This window comes from Empidonax traillii, unplaced genomic scaffold, assembly GCF_003031625.1.
Source record: "Empidonax traillii isolate 1590-97213 ecotype Southwest subspecies unplaced genomic scaffold, ASM303162v1 scaffold151:size923898, whole genome shotgun sequence".
In the NCBI taxonomy this organism is placed as follows: domain Eukaryota; kingdom Metazoa; phylum Chordata; class Aves; order Passeriformes; family Tyrannidae; genus Empidonax; species Empidonax traillii.
Window position 1 is genome coordinate 503,729 of NW_020955344.1, and position 12,795 is coordinate 516,523.

At 40.9% G+C, this 12,795-nt stretch overlaps 1 protein-coding gene across 2 annotated transcripts in view; it reads right to left on the reverse strand.

Annotated features, from left to right (window-relative positions):
* Positions 1-12,090, reverse strand: part of CUL4A (cullin 4A) — a 35,034-nt gene extending 22,944 nt beyond the window's left edge. For both annotated transcript variants that reach the window (XR_003571328.1, XM_027884648.1), the window contains exons 1-6: positions 11,887-12,090; positions 11,201-11,316; positions 6,959-7,062; positions 4,820-4,889; positions 3,018-3,091; positions 1,455-1,617 (exon numbers count right to left, since the gene is read on the reverse strand). Coding sequence is in view for 1 of the 2 variants with exons in the window: in XM_027884648.1 (XP_027740449.1) it covers positions 1,455-1,617; positions 3,018-3,091; positions 4,820-4,889; positions 6,959-7,062; positions 11,201-11,316; positions 11,887-12,055 (696 nt within the window). In the remaining variant the exon portion in view is untranslated. The remainder of the gene's footprint in view (positions 1-1,454; positions 1,618-3,017; positions 3,092-4,819; positions 4,890-6,958; positions 7,063-11,200; positions 11,317-11,886) is intronic.
* Between the last annotated feature and the right edge of the window lie 705 nt (positions 12,091-12,795).

The window sequence follows — 12,795 nt, forward strand, 5'->3', positions numbered from 1 at the left end:
ATCAGGATAACTGAAAAAAACATTAACAGTATATGCATATGTGCATAAAACACATCCAAAGCTCTCTAGTAAGAAACAGGTATAGAACAGGATATATGCAAAGAGGAACCAATTTTCAGCAGCCTCAACTGCATAATTGCCTAAAACTCAGGAACGAGTTGGAAATTAGTTGTTCTAAATCAAAATATGAGATTTGCTTAATTAATCTTTCTTCAGGAGCTATCTTCTGTTCAAAGAGGGAGAAATAAATATCCTGGCATATCATTACAGGTTTACAAGCATATCTCTATCTCAGTGAAGCAACAGTTATTATAAAAGAACAGTTTAGACTACCTTATTTTTTCTAGGGAAAAAAAGGAAAACTGCATTTTTAAGCCAATGAAGGAGAATGCAGACTTAAATCATATTCTGTAAGAAGGATCCAATAAAATGGAACGTGCTCTTTCAATTAGCAGAGTACTTTGCTAAAAATTAATAAATATTAAAAAAATCAACACCTAGAAGGAGATGATGCAGTTACAGAAACCTGGCAAATAACAATGGGGAAAAAATCTGGGGAAAAGCACACAAAACAGATCCAGACCTCCAGGTTATGATCTGAAAAATCACTGACAGAAGTTTGCCTTTTCTCTTGAACAGGATAATTGCTTATAAATATGTCTGGTACACTAGAGAAAGCTACAGAACAAAGTCAAGAGGATTACCTTGAAAGATAGAAAAATTAGTAAGCTACCTAACCAAAAAGGACTATTTTATGCAGTGTTCCTCTCTGAATTCTTTTCTAACCTTCAGCTTGTTTTGTAATGCTGTATACCACTTGGAAATGGAGCACCCTCAACAGTTTTTAAGAATAAAAGACTGCTCCTAAGTTTCATTCCACATCACACAAGGCTGCAACATCAACTCAAGGACAACTTATACGGAAGACAGAAGAACAGCATTCTTCAGTCTCCTTGGTTACTTAGTATCTCTGCTGATGGAAAGTTCCAGTACGTTACAGTTTGACATGATTTATTTGAAAACCTTGGCCTTAACTTGGCATCCCATTCTATCCTTGGCGTTTCTGCTAAGAAGTTGCCAATACAGTCATGTTTTTGTGATACAGACACAAGATCTGGACTCCCCAAAGTGATGCCTTTTTACAGTGACAGAGTGGGTCTTTTTCTTTTCCTACATTTAATTTCACTGGGATTAGACAATGAGTGATTAAGACACACAAAATATTACACATACTTAAAGATTTGCAAATCTGTTAAGATCTGCAGGCCATTACCTCAGCTAAGGAAAACAGGCAAAGAGGTCTCATTTAAAAGAAAAGGCAATCTTATCAATCTAATAGCTAGACTGTGAAGCACATTTACTAGAAGAACAGAATAATTTTTGTACAAAACATGGATTAGAAGAGTCAATTTGTGTTTCTGAACGTAGGTGTTAGCAAGTGTTGCTGTACTCACCTGCAGATCAGACAGCATGCTCAACAAACTCCGCAACAAACTTCTGTCCACAGCTTCACCATTTCTTTCTCGTTCGATCAGCAGGAGAATTCCATCAATAGTCTTGGTCTGAACTTGCTTGTCACTAATGATGTGGTTTCTAAATAACTCTAGCCCCATATCCCTGTGTGAATACAGAAAATCAGGAAGCCACACTGTTGATTCTTTTGAAAAATCTTTATCTCAGTTTGAAGAAAAATAAATACATATAAAATACATATAGTGTATATATAATATGTAGAAAGAAACTATATTAATGGTCTGTATATTCTTTTTGACACTGTCCACTAACAAAACTACAACAATTATTATCATAAAAATACCAGGTCACATGCTACCAGCTGAGAACTGTGAGCAGCCTGTCCATCTTTCACATAATAGACCATAACTTTCTCTGTTAAAAAAAAAAAAAAAGAAAAATCTGAACACATACCTTAACATAAGATTCCCTGGATCAGTTAATCTCTGTGCAACTTGTAAGTTTTTTTTCAAAAGCATGAATTCTTTTTATCTTTAGGATCTTATCACCTGTATCATATTCTTGTTTCATGCCAAGACGAAGAATGGTGCCTCTACGCCATGAAGTAGCCAATTATTAACCATTGTCTTGGCCATGTAAAATTGAGGAATCTTCGATAAAACTTGTTACCTCCAACTTCTTCACGTGTCAGGATTTCAATAAAAGGAATTTCCCAGTATGAGAACAGACCCCTTGAACAACGTATAGTAAAAGGAAGCCTAGCACAAAAACTTGGAGAAAACTACTCCAGCAAAGGTTGGGAAGGAAGATGTCCACTGGACAAGCAAGCGGTGGGAGACAGATGCCAAGACTCCTCTGACAACCTATGGAACTCACAAGAGCACAGACCAGCCAGGCAGGGCAAAGACGTGCTCTTACTTCAGTACTTTATCTACAATTATTTTTTTTCTTTAGAGGAAGTAACAGTACCAGAAATTTTTGGCAAATTTGGGTTTGTATGCTTAGGCAATGATATAAAATGCCCTTCAGGAGAGGTGCTTAAAAACAGAATGCCCAAAGATACAACTGTGATGGGTTGAAAGTACAAAAGCATCATCTTAGTGCTCTGAGACATAGGTCTCAACTCTCAAGAGGCCAGTGCTGGAAAGATAATCTGCACCTTGTCATTGTATCTGACTACTTAAAAAAAAAACAGAGCAAGAAGTGAAATGTTTTGTCAAAACCATAGGAGCAGCTAAAGTAATGCTGGGGCAGTGCTAAGGTGTAGAGATAGCAGTCAAGAGGAGGTTCCTCACCCATGCTGTGACAGCTACAGCTATTCATATACCTTGACTTTTATTTTCACAGACCTTCTTTTACCCTCACTTTACAATGAAATGATGCATATGCAAATGCTGACACATTTATTTCCATAAATTGACATCAAATTTTAAAGATCTATTAAACAGATCAAATATAAGGTGGAACATTTATTTTCAGTCTTTGCAAATATCACAGCATGTCCACACTCTAACGATCTCAGGAATACTTACATGGATACCTACCATATAGAAGGAAGCATTGAATTCTGAAGCACATAGGTACGATCCAAAAATAGAAAAATGCTTCTGATCATGATCTGAAAATATATAAAGAAGTCACCATGTGGTATTTTAAATTACAGAACAAATTCTGAAAAATTACATCACATAGACATGCACCTTATTTACTGATGTAGGTATTTTCAACTCCTATGGTGACCTGTACTGTCACCAGTATGCAATTTGTTGAAGTTAATACCAAGTGGTATTGCCAAGTATATTCCAGACAATTTTCAAATTCATAACCATTAACTAGATAGTTTTATTAACCTGCTAGGACATATATAAGCTATTTGAACAGTACCACCAAGATAGTCATTAAACACCCTGAAAGAGCATGCTGCCACAGTTTTTGCTTTAAAATTTAAAACAGGCAGCTTTATGCAGGGATGGTAATTAGCTGCACAACAGATCTTTTCATAATAAAAGTCAGCTGCCCAAAATGAATGAAAAAAACAGACACACATTAAATCCAACAGGAGAAAGAAGATATAAAAATACATTACCTCAATTTTAAATTAAAAAGTGGGAGAAGGAGGTGGTTTTTTAGCCTATTACTCTAGCACATTCAAAATCCATTTTTAACTTTGCTCATAAAACAGCTGCTCAACTCTCAGTTTAGCATTAGCATAACTCAGGATGTCAGTAACTAACTCACTGCCCCTCAGGCCAGATACAGGTTTCTATTCCCAGCTGTCCACCTACTTCTTCCCTAAAAGATTTCATTGCTTCTGAAGCAGTTCTCAAAATGACATAGCTTTTGGCCAACCGTATTAGAAGCAAAACAGCAGTAAGCCTGAATTTTTTTCTTAAATATCACAAGTGCTAATACAGTACACGGGCAAGAAAGCCACTTGCTACAGGTTGTTGCTTTAAGGAAAGCAGGAAAAAAAAAAAGAATGCTCACAAGTAATTAAAGTCAGTGTTCATAGCAAAAGCCTTTTTATAAAAACACAGGTTCAATTTAATTACATTTTCAAGGCAATAAATTTCAACTCTGTTTTCATCAGACTGTTGAGTTTGTTTAAAATAGTTTCTCTACCACTTTCCAGTTTTAATTCAGATAGAAATCACGCACCTCTACCCATCCCTCACAGGGAAGGAGAGAAGTGGATTTGAGAAATGAAAATAGAAATTCAACCTTGTGGGGCATTTGTAGGTAAAGCTAAGTGACAATGCAATAAAAACTCATTGTAAAATGCTGGTTTGAAATTATAATTATGCCTTCTTAACAGAACAATTCTCATGCAGAGTGTTTGAGAGATCTTCTGTAACATAAATCATTGTGGAGGTAGAAGACAAAAAAGGCAGAAAGAAAGCAGGTTTCAGTTCTTTAATCTTCCCCTTTCTTAGCTCTATAGTCAGGATAATCATCTCTGCTTTGAAAAAAAAAAGTCACAAATTAACCTAGTTTTTGAAGCTATCTAAAAGCTAAGACTGTGGATTTTCTGATTACTTAAAATTATAAACTCCAAACAGTTTCAGCATTGCCTGGTTAGTTTTTCTTTCCGTCCCCAGAAAACAAGGTGTCAATATATTTCGGAATGACATTTCAACTTCACACGAAACCTATGAAAGTCAGAGGTAACACAACAGAACCTAAGTTTCAACAACAAAACTGCCCTCAGCTAGCCAAGGGGAAAGCAAAAAGCAATGCTGAAAGTTGGAGGAGGTGCAGCGCAGTCCCAAGTTAAAACTATGACAAACTTGGTTTTGCCAGATTTTGCACCTCAAGGATATGTACTGTGAACAAACATTCAACTTACCATTTGTCTGCAATGATCTTGCCAGCATTTATTTATCTTCTTTAAAAATAAAAGACTATCCAGAGAATCTGTGCAGCATCCATTAAGGAAAACTAGTTTGCCAGTATCTTTTGAGGCCAGATTCTGGAGATGATCTTTGCCAGCCATTTTAAGCAAAGCTGCTCCATGGATATTTCAATGTTACTGTGCCTGCCAGAGATAAACCGTTAATTGCAGAGCTTCTGCCCAGCACAGGGGCTGGCAGTTTTCCAAAAGGTCTCCCTATGTTTTCAAGGAATAACACTCGCTGCTCTTCAGTAATACCATCTAGTGGCTGTACTGTGTAACCTTAACATAGATTTAAACAAGAAATCCCGCCAGTGTCAAAAACAACCTTGTCACAAACCGAGGTGAGAGGGATGGAAATGTTATTTTGTTTGTTTAATGAGTTCACACTGCGCACAACAGGAGTGACCCTAATCTCTTAAAAGCAGTTACAGTTCTAAATAATCCTCAACAAATCCAAATACCACTCTTTTCATATACATCTCCAGGTCACCCTAAGTAATCTACAGACTTTTCTTCATTACACAACAGATCCAATTGTTATTCAAAAATAAAATAATTTTCATGTGTCATATGAGTAAATCCAAATGAGGCTTTACCTTCCCCTCCCACACATTATCATCTCCAACTCATTCTGGCCAAATCTGATTAATCTGATCTCATGTCCTTGGGATATAAAGTGATATACCTGTAAAATACAAAATCCTCAACTCCCCAATCCACCAGTTTTGTCAAGAGGGCAGGGTGAAAGCAAAGTTTTAAAATATCTCTTCATAAGATAATCTAAAGTCTGAAAAAGCAGGGAGGCAAAAAATCGTTGACTGTACTCTGCTTTAAAGCAGATTTGGTTCTCAGAGATCAGGTATGTTTAAGAGACTAATATACTGGCTAATGTGCTGTGTAGAAGCGAGACTCCTTAAACTGGACTCAGAAAAACAAACAAAAACCCAAACAAACAAAACAGACAAACAAAAAAACCCACAAAACCTTATGACCCAAACCCATGTTAGTACTTAGCTATGTAACAGGAAGAAAAAATTAGCTTCTTTATGACTGTAGGCATCTATCTGGGAAATGCAGTGAAGTGAGAAACTGAGAGTCACAATCTAAAGCACATTTAAAGCATTCACCTGGAAAGAACGTTCTTTCTGGGTCCCAGTCCCCTTTTTCTTTCCTTTTATCCTATCAATTGCTGCTACTGAAATACATAGAGAGACCTGGGAAACACTGCCAGCAGTCACAGTACTGTAGTATCTGTTCAGTATGGCACTCTCCATACAGCATCTGCTTGCTAAGGCACTTTGCAGGGATGTGGGGACAGCAAGGTGAGCAGGGACTCTACTGCCCAACAAAGCGCAGACCCAAGGCTATTACACAAAATACAACTATCATATAAAGCACCTTTTCAGCATGCAAAGCTTGACTGGATTCAGACCACAAGGTCGGCTGCACCCAGGTGTCCACAGAAGATCTACAGGCACTTCTGTGACCCACTGAGACAGAAGAAAAACTCAGCAATGTAACTCCAGAAAACAAAGGGGAAAATTACCAAATTACATTTCTGTGTATCCCAAATGATCTTCTGAACTTAGAGTTCTCTCACAAGAACCTCCCAAGGTGCACATAGGATATCTGAAGGCTTGTTGAGTGTCTTTGTGACACATTGCTGCTGAACACTAGTTATTATTGGTCAAATGTTTATGTTTGAGAATTCTCTTCCTGTTGTTGAAAAAAAATCACTGTATTTTTTTAAGCTATTGCTACCATAAGCATCTCTACTACTCACCCGCCATAGAAATTTATACCTGCTGTGAAATCGCATAGTGCTACTGAAATTTTATAGACTAGGTGTAAAATTTGCATTCCTATTAAAATTATAAGTAAATTCTTATTAGCATGCTACTTACAGGTACACAAAAATTATTCACCCAGATGACTAAAGTTGCTTATGCCCAATTTGAAAATATGTAAGTAGTCAAAGAACCTCTCTAACACACAAAAAATTACTGGAGCAATTTTTACAAAGTGTTGTCTTAAAAAAATAACGATTTAAACTAATCATTCTAACCATTTCTGTGCACGACAAAAGGATATTCTCTAAATTGAAGGATTTGTGCTTTCACATGTTCTTCACAGACTTGTCGCAGCTGTTTGTACAGTGTAGCAGAGACTTTGTAAGAGCAGAGATTTTCAACAGCCTAAAAAAAACCAAAAGATGATGAATGAGACAAAGAAAACCTCAAATTTTTGTGTCTGTGTAACTTACACTGACAATAAAGGAAAAAATTCAGTATTATTTGTTCAATGTGCATAAAAACAAAATAGCAAAATGAAATTCTGTAGAAAAATTAGGACTTCATGACTCTTTTCTGATTTTGGTCCCTTCTTATTCTGCTACATTTTGTGTGCAAACAAAACCATCACAATCTGGGTCATATTTCAGATGTGTTGTAAATATTACCAGAACTCAACCTTCCCCAATACTGCCCAGCAGATTTCCTCCTGTAGGTCCATTTTGTGCATCCTTCACACGTGCTTTTTTTGGAGGGGTAACACAATCATACCAAGTATTTTAATTTCTTAATAACTGTAAGGTAGATATTTCAACCAGTCTCTCTAAATGGTAAATGAGGAACAGTTACTTTCTTGTCTTTTTATCAATTTATCTCATTCCAAATATTTGCACTGATTCACATACTCACACTAAGGTATATAAACTGAGCAGAAAAAATAATTTAACAGCATCCCCCCTGCCCCAAAAAAAGCCTCAATCCCATATTAACCATTATATAAAGACTTTAATTGATTTATCGGGAGCTCAGAGAATTTAGTTTAGTATTTATCCTTAGTTAACTAAGGAGACCAATTCTGCCCAATATCAAACGTTCTTGTAGTCATTATATTAATGGCAACAGCCTTTATGCCATGAGGCAACACTGCAGAGAACACTGCCAAAGATTTAAAGCACTATGTCACCTGGGCAACTAGAACTAACCCAGGAATGTTTTCCTTCACTCCAGACGATTTACAGTGTCACATTTTGTTGATAAATTTTCCGGTAACATCAATCAACTTGGACAATTTTTGCAGTGTTAAGCCTTTATGGATTTTTTTTCCCCAAATTCTAGCTTTTTTTAGTGTCTTACTTCATTGTATTATGAAACACTATGGTGCCTAATGCCAGCATGTAATTCTTTATCAAAGCATTACTAAGTGTTCTTCACTCTGTTTCAGTTTAAGATCACCCAAACACATGGGCTAGCAAGTGCACAGGCCAAGGGAGAGGTGAGAGGAAAAACAGAACTGCTCTGAACAACTTGGTCTAACAGAAGGTGCCCTGCCCATGAGACGGGGGTTGTAACTTGATGATCTTTTAAGGTCCCTTCAAACCCAAACCATTTTATGATTTCTTGGGCAACAGCGCTGGCTTAAAGCGAATTACAACCAGCAGCCATACCACCTCACTGCCACCTGTTCCTGCTTCGGTTTTTGGTTTTTTTTTTTATTTTTGGGTGGCATGAAATCAAGTAATTTCCTCCTTATTCAGTATTTGTTTAATTCAGCTTTTCCTGCCTCTCCTTCTGAAGAAACTTGATTTGACTTTTATTCATCTTGCATATACTTAGTTTGAAAAAAAAACATACAGTAATAATCACATCTACAAAAATACCAGAGAGATGACACTTTTAGCTTCTTCACCCCCACAGATCTAGTAAAAGGTTTGTTTCAAATCAACCTTTTAATAACTTGTTTGAAGCAGAGGCTTCTGTTTTAAGGTTTAGCATGCAAGTTATTGCTAATTCTTGTATTATTTCCTCTATAGGTTCTAACATACTGAAGAGTTTGTCTTCCAAAACATAAAGTGAATCTGCCTCACAGAGCTCTCTCCCCATGGGGTAATTCACATCTACCTAATGTCATTTTATTTAAATGCACATAAAAATGGTTTTCTCAATTTTGATACAACATTAAAGTATACACAAAATTATCACACGGTGATATTACAGGTTTTTTCATCTGGTCTTAAAACAGGTAAGAAAAATGACACTTGGATTTGCAGATAGTTTGTTATATTTCCTCAGACACAGCTTTTCCTATGCACTCATCCAAATAAAAGTCTAGTCAGGACTCATAACATTTTTTTCCTTTACTACTACACTGCCCTATTCTATGTCCTCCAGAAGGACAGTGGTGCCCCATTTCAGGTTATTTAGGGCCTCATTGCAAAGGTAATTTTTTTTCCCATTATTTTTATCACTCATTCCTCAGTTCTTCAAACTGCCCCACTTTCTCTATCCCACCAAGTATAAGCTACTTCTATCAAAACCTATGCAATCTACCACCAATCCCAGACATAATTTCTATTTTAGTCACAAAAAATTGGCTGCCACCCTCCAATTGCTCACTGACTATGTCTCTGCCAATCACCTTCATGCCTGATCCCATGCTGCCTCTAATGCCTGGAAAGGAGTAGCCTTCAGGCTTCCCACAAAGCCTCGTCATTGTTCTTTGGTTTCTCCTCAGCCACTGAGCCAAATTAAATAAATAAATCAGAAAGTTCAAAGACAGGCTGGTACCCCAGCCTGCTCACTGCACTGAACTCTACCAGGCCTCTCACTTCCTTCCATAACAAAAAAAAGGGAAAAAAAAAGGCGCCCCGATACTAAGAACTTATGCACACTGTGCTCACCAACAGGCAGTTAAAACGATCTGTAAGTACAGATCAGGTTTCCAATGGATGCTGAACCTCATCTTTTATTCCTTTGGCACGTAAGTACCTGTCTGTGCACGGGAACACTGACTGCCACCCCCCTCTGGGCAGAAATCTTGCTGATCTGCTGCCTCACTGATTACCCGACCAGCCTCGTGCAGTTTTTACAAACAAGCAGGCAAAGGGAAAAAGCAAGAAGTACAGTTCTCCCTTCACAGTTTATCTAAAATCTCTCTTCTCCTCTTCTGCTAAAACTCAAGTCTGTACCCCAGCGATTTCATACCCATATTACTATAATCTCATTTCTGAGCCTCTGAAAACAAGTTAGGTAATGCTCAAAGCATCTGTAGGATTTTTTTTTTTTAGCTAGGCATGAAAAAGCAGGATTTTTGAAATGCTGAGTTTAAAATGATAAAATGTATTATGCAATCCAAACTCTGCAAAGCTGCAAGTATTGATAGATAAATACATCACAGTCAATTTTTCTATTTGAAGGGAATAAATTATATCAAGTCAATATACATGTACATAATCACCCATTTTAGACCCATATATTATACACCCTAACTAATCACAGAGACAAGTACAGTTACAGTCAGTTTTCAAAATCAGCCTGACTTCCTTGAGCATGGACCCAATATGAACTGCTGACCCTTTTCTCTCTCTCAAAGTCTGCACTTTGCAGATAACATTAAAACCTACCTCAACCGAACTCCGAGAAAGTGTCAGGTGAGCATAATGGTATCTTAAGTCCTGATCTGGCAAGGGCATCAACAAATGGGGCATCTGCAGATCAAACATCTACATCCACAGAAAACTTGTGACTAACTTACGCTGGGTAGCACAACTTAGTGCATTGGCTATTTTTTATAACATGCTCACTGTAAAAAACCACTACTTCAGTTAAATACCTCAAAGTACATACATTTAAAATAATATAGAATTAAATCACATAAAAATTGAGAAAGTAGAAAGAAATGGCTCATGAGTATGTCTCTTTTACCCTTCCTAGTCCCTGCTCCATTAGTCCAGATGTTCCAGAAATACTTTTGCACCACTTGAATAAAAAAGTAAGATCCTGATTGTTATGTAAATGTAACAGTAATCTGAAACATGGGTAAACTGACAGTTTGTTTCTGCTCAACTGATATTGCTTCTCAATTTCCCAAGCAGTATTGATGTTGAAGTGTCATGTTATTATCTAATAATAGCAAACATTTCAGCTTCACTATTTACAAGAGACCATACCATGTACAAAAATCATTATAAAATATATAAATTCATAAGCCAGTTAGAGGAACATCCCATTTTCAGCATGTTGAATAGACAGACTATTGAAGATACTAAGAGAAATCTCAGCTGTGCCCAGGAATAGATTTCTTTGTCTCCCCCCATAAACTGCTTTTTCTTGGGCTGAGATCCTGGTAACTCTCCAAGGCACTGATATATAAAACTGCAAACTGACTAGAAATGGAGCATGGAGCAAAGTGTTCAAAAAATATATATCAGCTTTTAACAAATCAAACTACACCATGCTGAATGCGTGCTCTGTGAAAGTCCCAAAGCAGTTTATTTGCCTTCTGTTACATTCACAGAAATGAAAACTAAAACCCTACGTGCCTTACCTGGTAGAGCTCTTCGAGGTTGTATTTAATAGAAATGCTACTCTGTATTGCTCCCACTGCTTCATGAAGTTTTTGCCAGGTGTCGTGAGTGTAATTCTCGGGTAATTTGGGTCTTTCTGTGAAGTAAGACACAACTAGTTGAAAAACAGCCACCCAAGACGAGTCTGCAGTGATCTCGCTCACCCTGCTCCACCGAGTCCTGCCAAGCCATGCTGTGCTTGACTGTGTAACTCTGGCACTGGCAGAGGGGTCACCAATTCCACCCGAGGCGACCAAACCTTTGCACGACGCATATGACCCCCGGCTGCTGCGTGTGACGCCCGTGTTACTTTTAGCGAGGTAACCACCCTCGCCTGGCTCTAATCAGCGCTGACACTAAGGTGGCTTTCTGCCCGCTCCCCACAGGGCGCAGCCGCCGCTGCCCCCGCGCGCGGAGCCCCACGCGTGTCCCCGGGAGCCCTGGCACGGGCACGGTGCCAGCGGCGGGCGCGGTATCAGCTCGGGGCAGCCGCCCCTCGCCCCGATAAGGCGGCGGGGCGGGTGACAGCGGCGGGGCCCCGCCGGCCCGGCCGCGGGGGAGGCGCGGGGAGCGGCCGGGGCCGCGGTAAACAAAGGTCGGGCCGGGGCCGAGCGGCGGGGCCAGGCGCACCTGCCGGGGCAGAGGGCCCGGCCTGCCCCGTACCCACCTCTGAAGTTCTTGATCACGAGTTTCTTGGAGGAGGCGGTCGCGCCTCCGCCTCCTCCTCCTCCCGCGGCGCGGGTGGCGGTGGCGGCCAGCGAGGCGGGCTTGGTGAGCCCGTTGGTGTGCCCCACCAAGGCCGACAAGTGCGGCTTCTTCTGCGGCTCGTCCGCCATCTCCGCCCCGGGCGCCGTGTCCGGCCGGGGCAACGCGCTGGGCTGGGCTGGGCCGGGCCGGGGCCGCCCGGTCCCCGCCTCCGCTCCCCTCCTCCTCCTCCGCCGCCACCCAGCCGCCCTCCCCCACTGCCCGCGGGCGGTTGCCAATCTCCGCTGGGCCGGGAGGCACCGACAGTCGCCTGTCCCGGGCACCCTGGCGGCCGGCTCGCCATGCGGGTCCGCGTCTGTGCCCCGGTCCGGGCCGCCCGTGGCCTTCGGGCAGTGGCAGCTCCGCTCACAAGATGGCTCCCAGGCCGGGACAGCCTCCCGCGGGGCGAGCGGGCGGCGACAGCTCCTCTCGCCATCGTCTCGCAGCCCCTCGCCGTCCGCCGCTTCTTCTCCCGGCTATGCCTGCTGGTGCCCGCCGAGGGGCGGCCGGAGCAGGACCCAAAGAGCAGCCGCGTATCCCGTCCAAAAGAGCCACCAGCCCCGCTCACCAGCTCCCCCCAGCCCGGCTCAGACAACCGAGTCCAGCCTGCCCGGGCATAGAGCGTGGCCTTGTCTTACGCACTTCCATGGCGTTAGTGCCTTTAGGAGCAGCCTTTTCAAGAGTTAAATGCTCGATTCAACTTTTTTGACCCAAGTTCAGCAAAGCCCCCGCGTAGGGCTCCCTGCGGGCAGCGCGACTCCCGGGAGCGCTGCCAGCGAGGAGGGCGCCCCAGCGGGCAAGTAACTGGGATCTCCTGCTAAGGGGGTCCTGT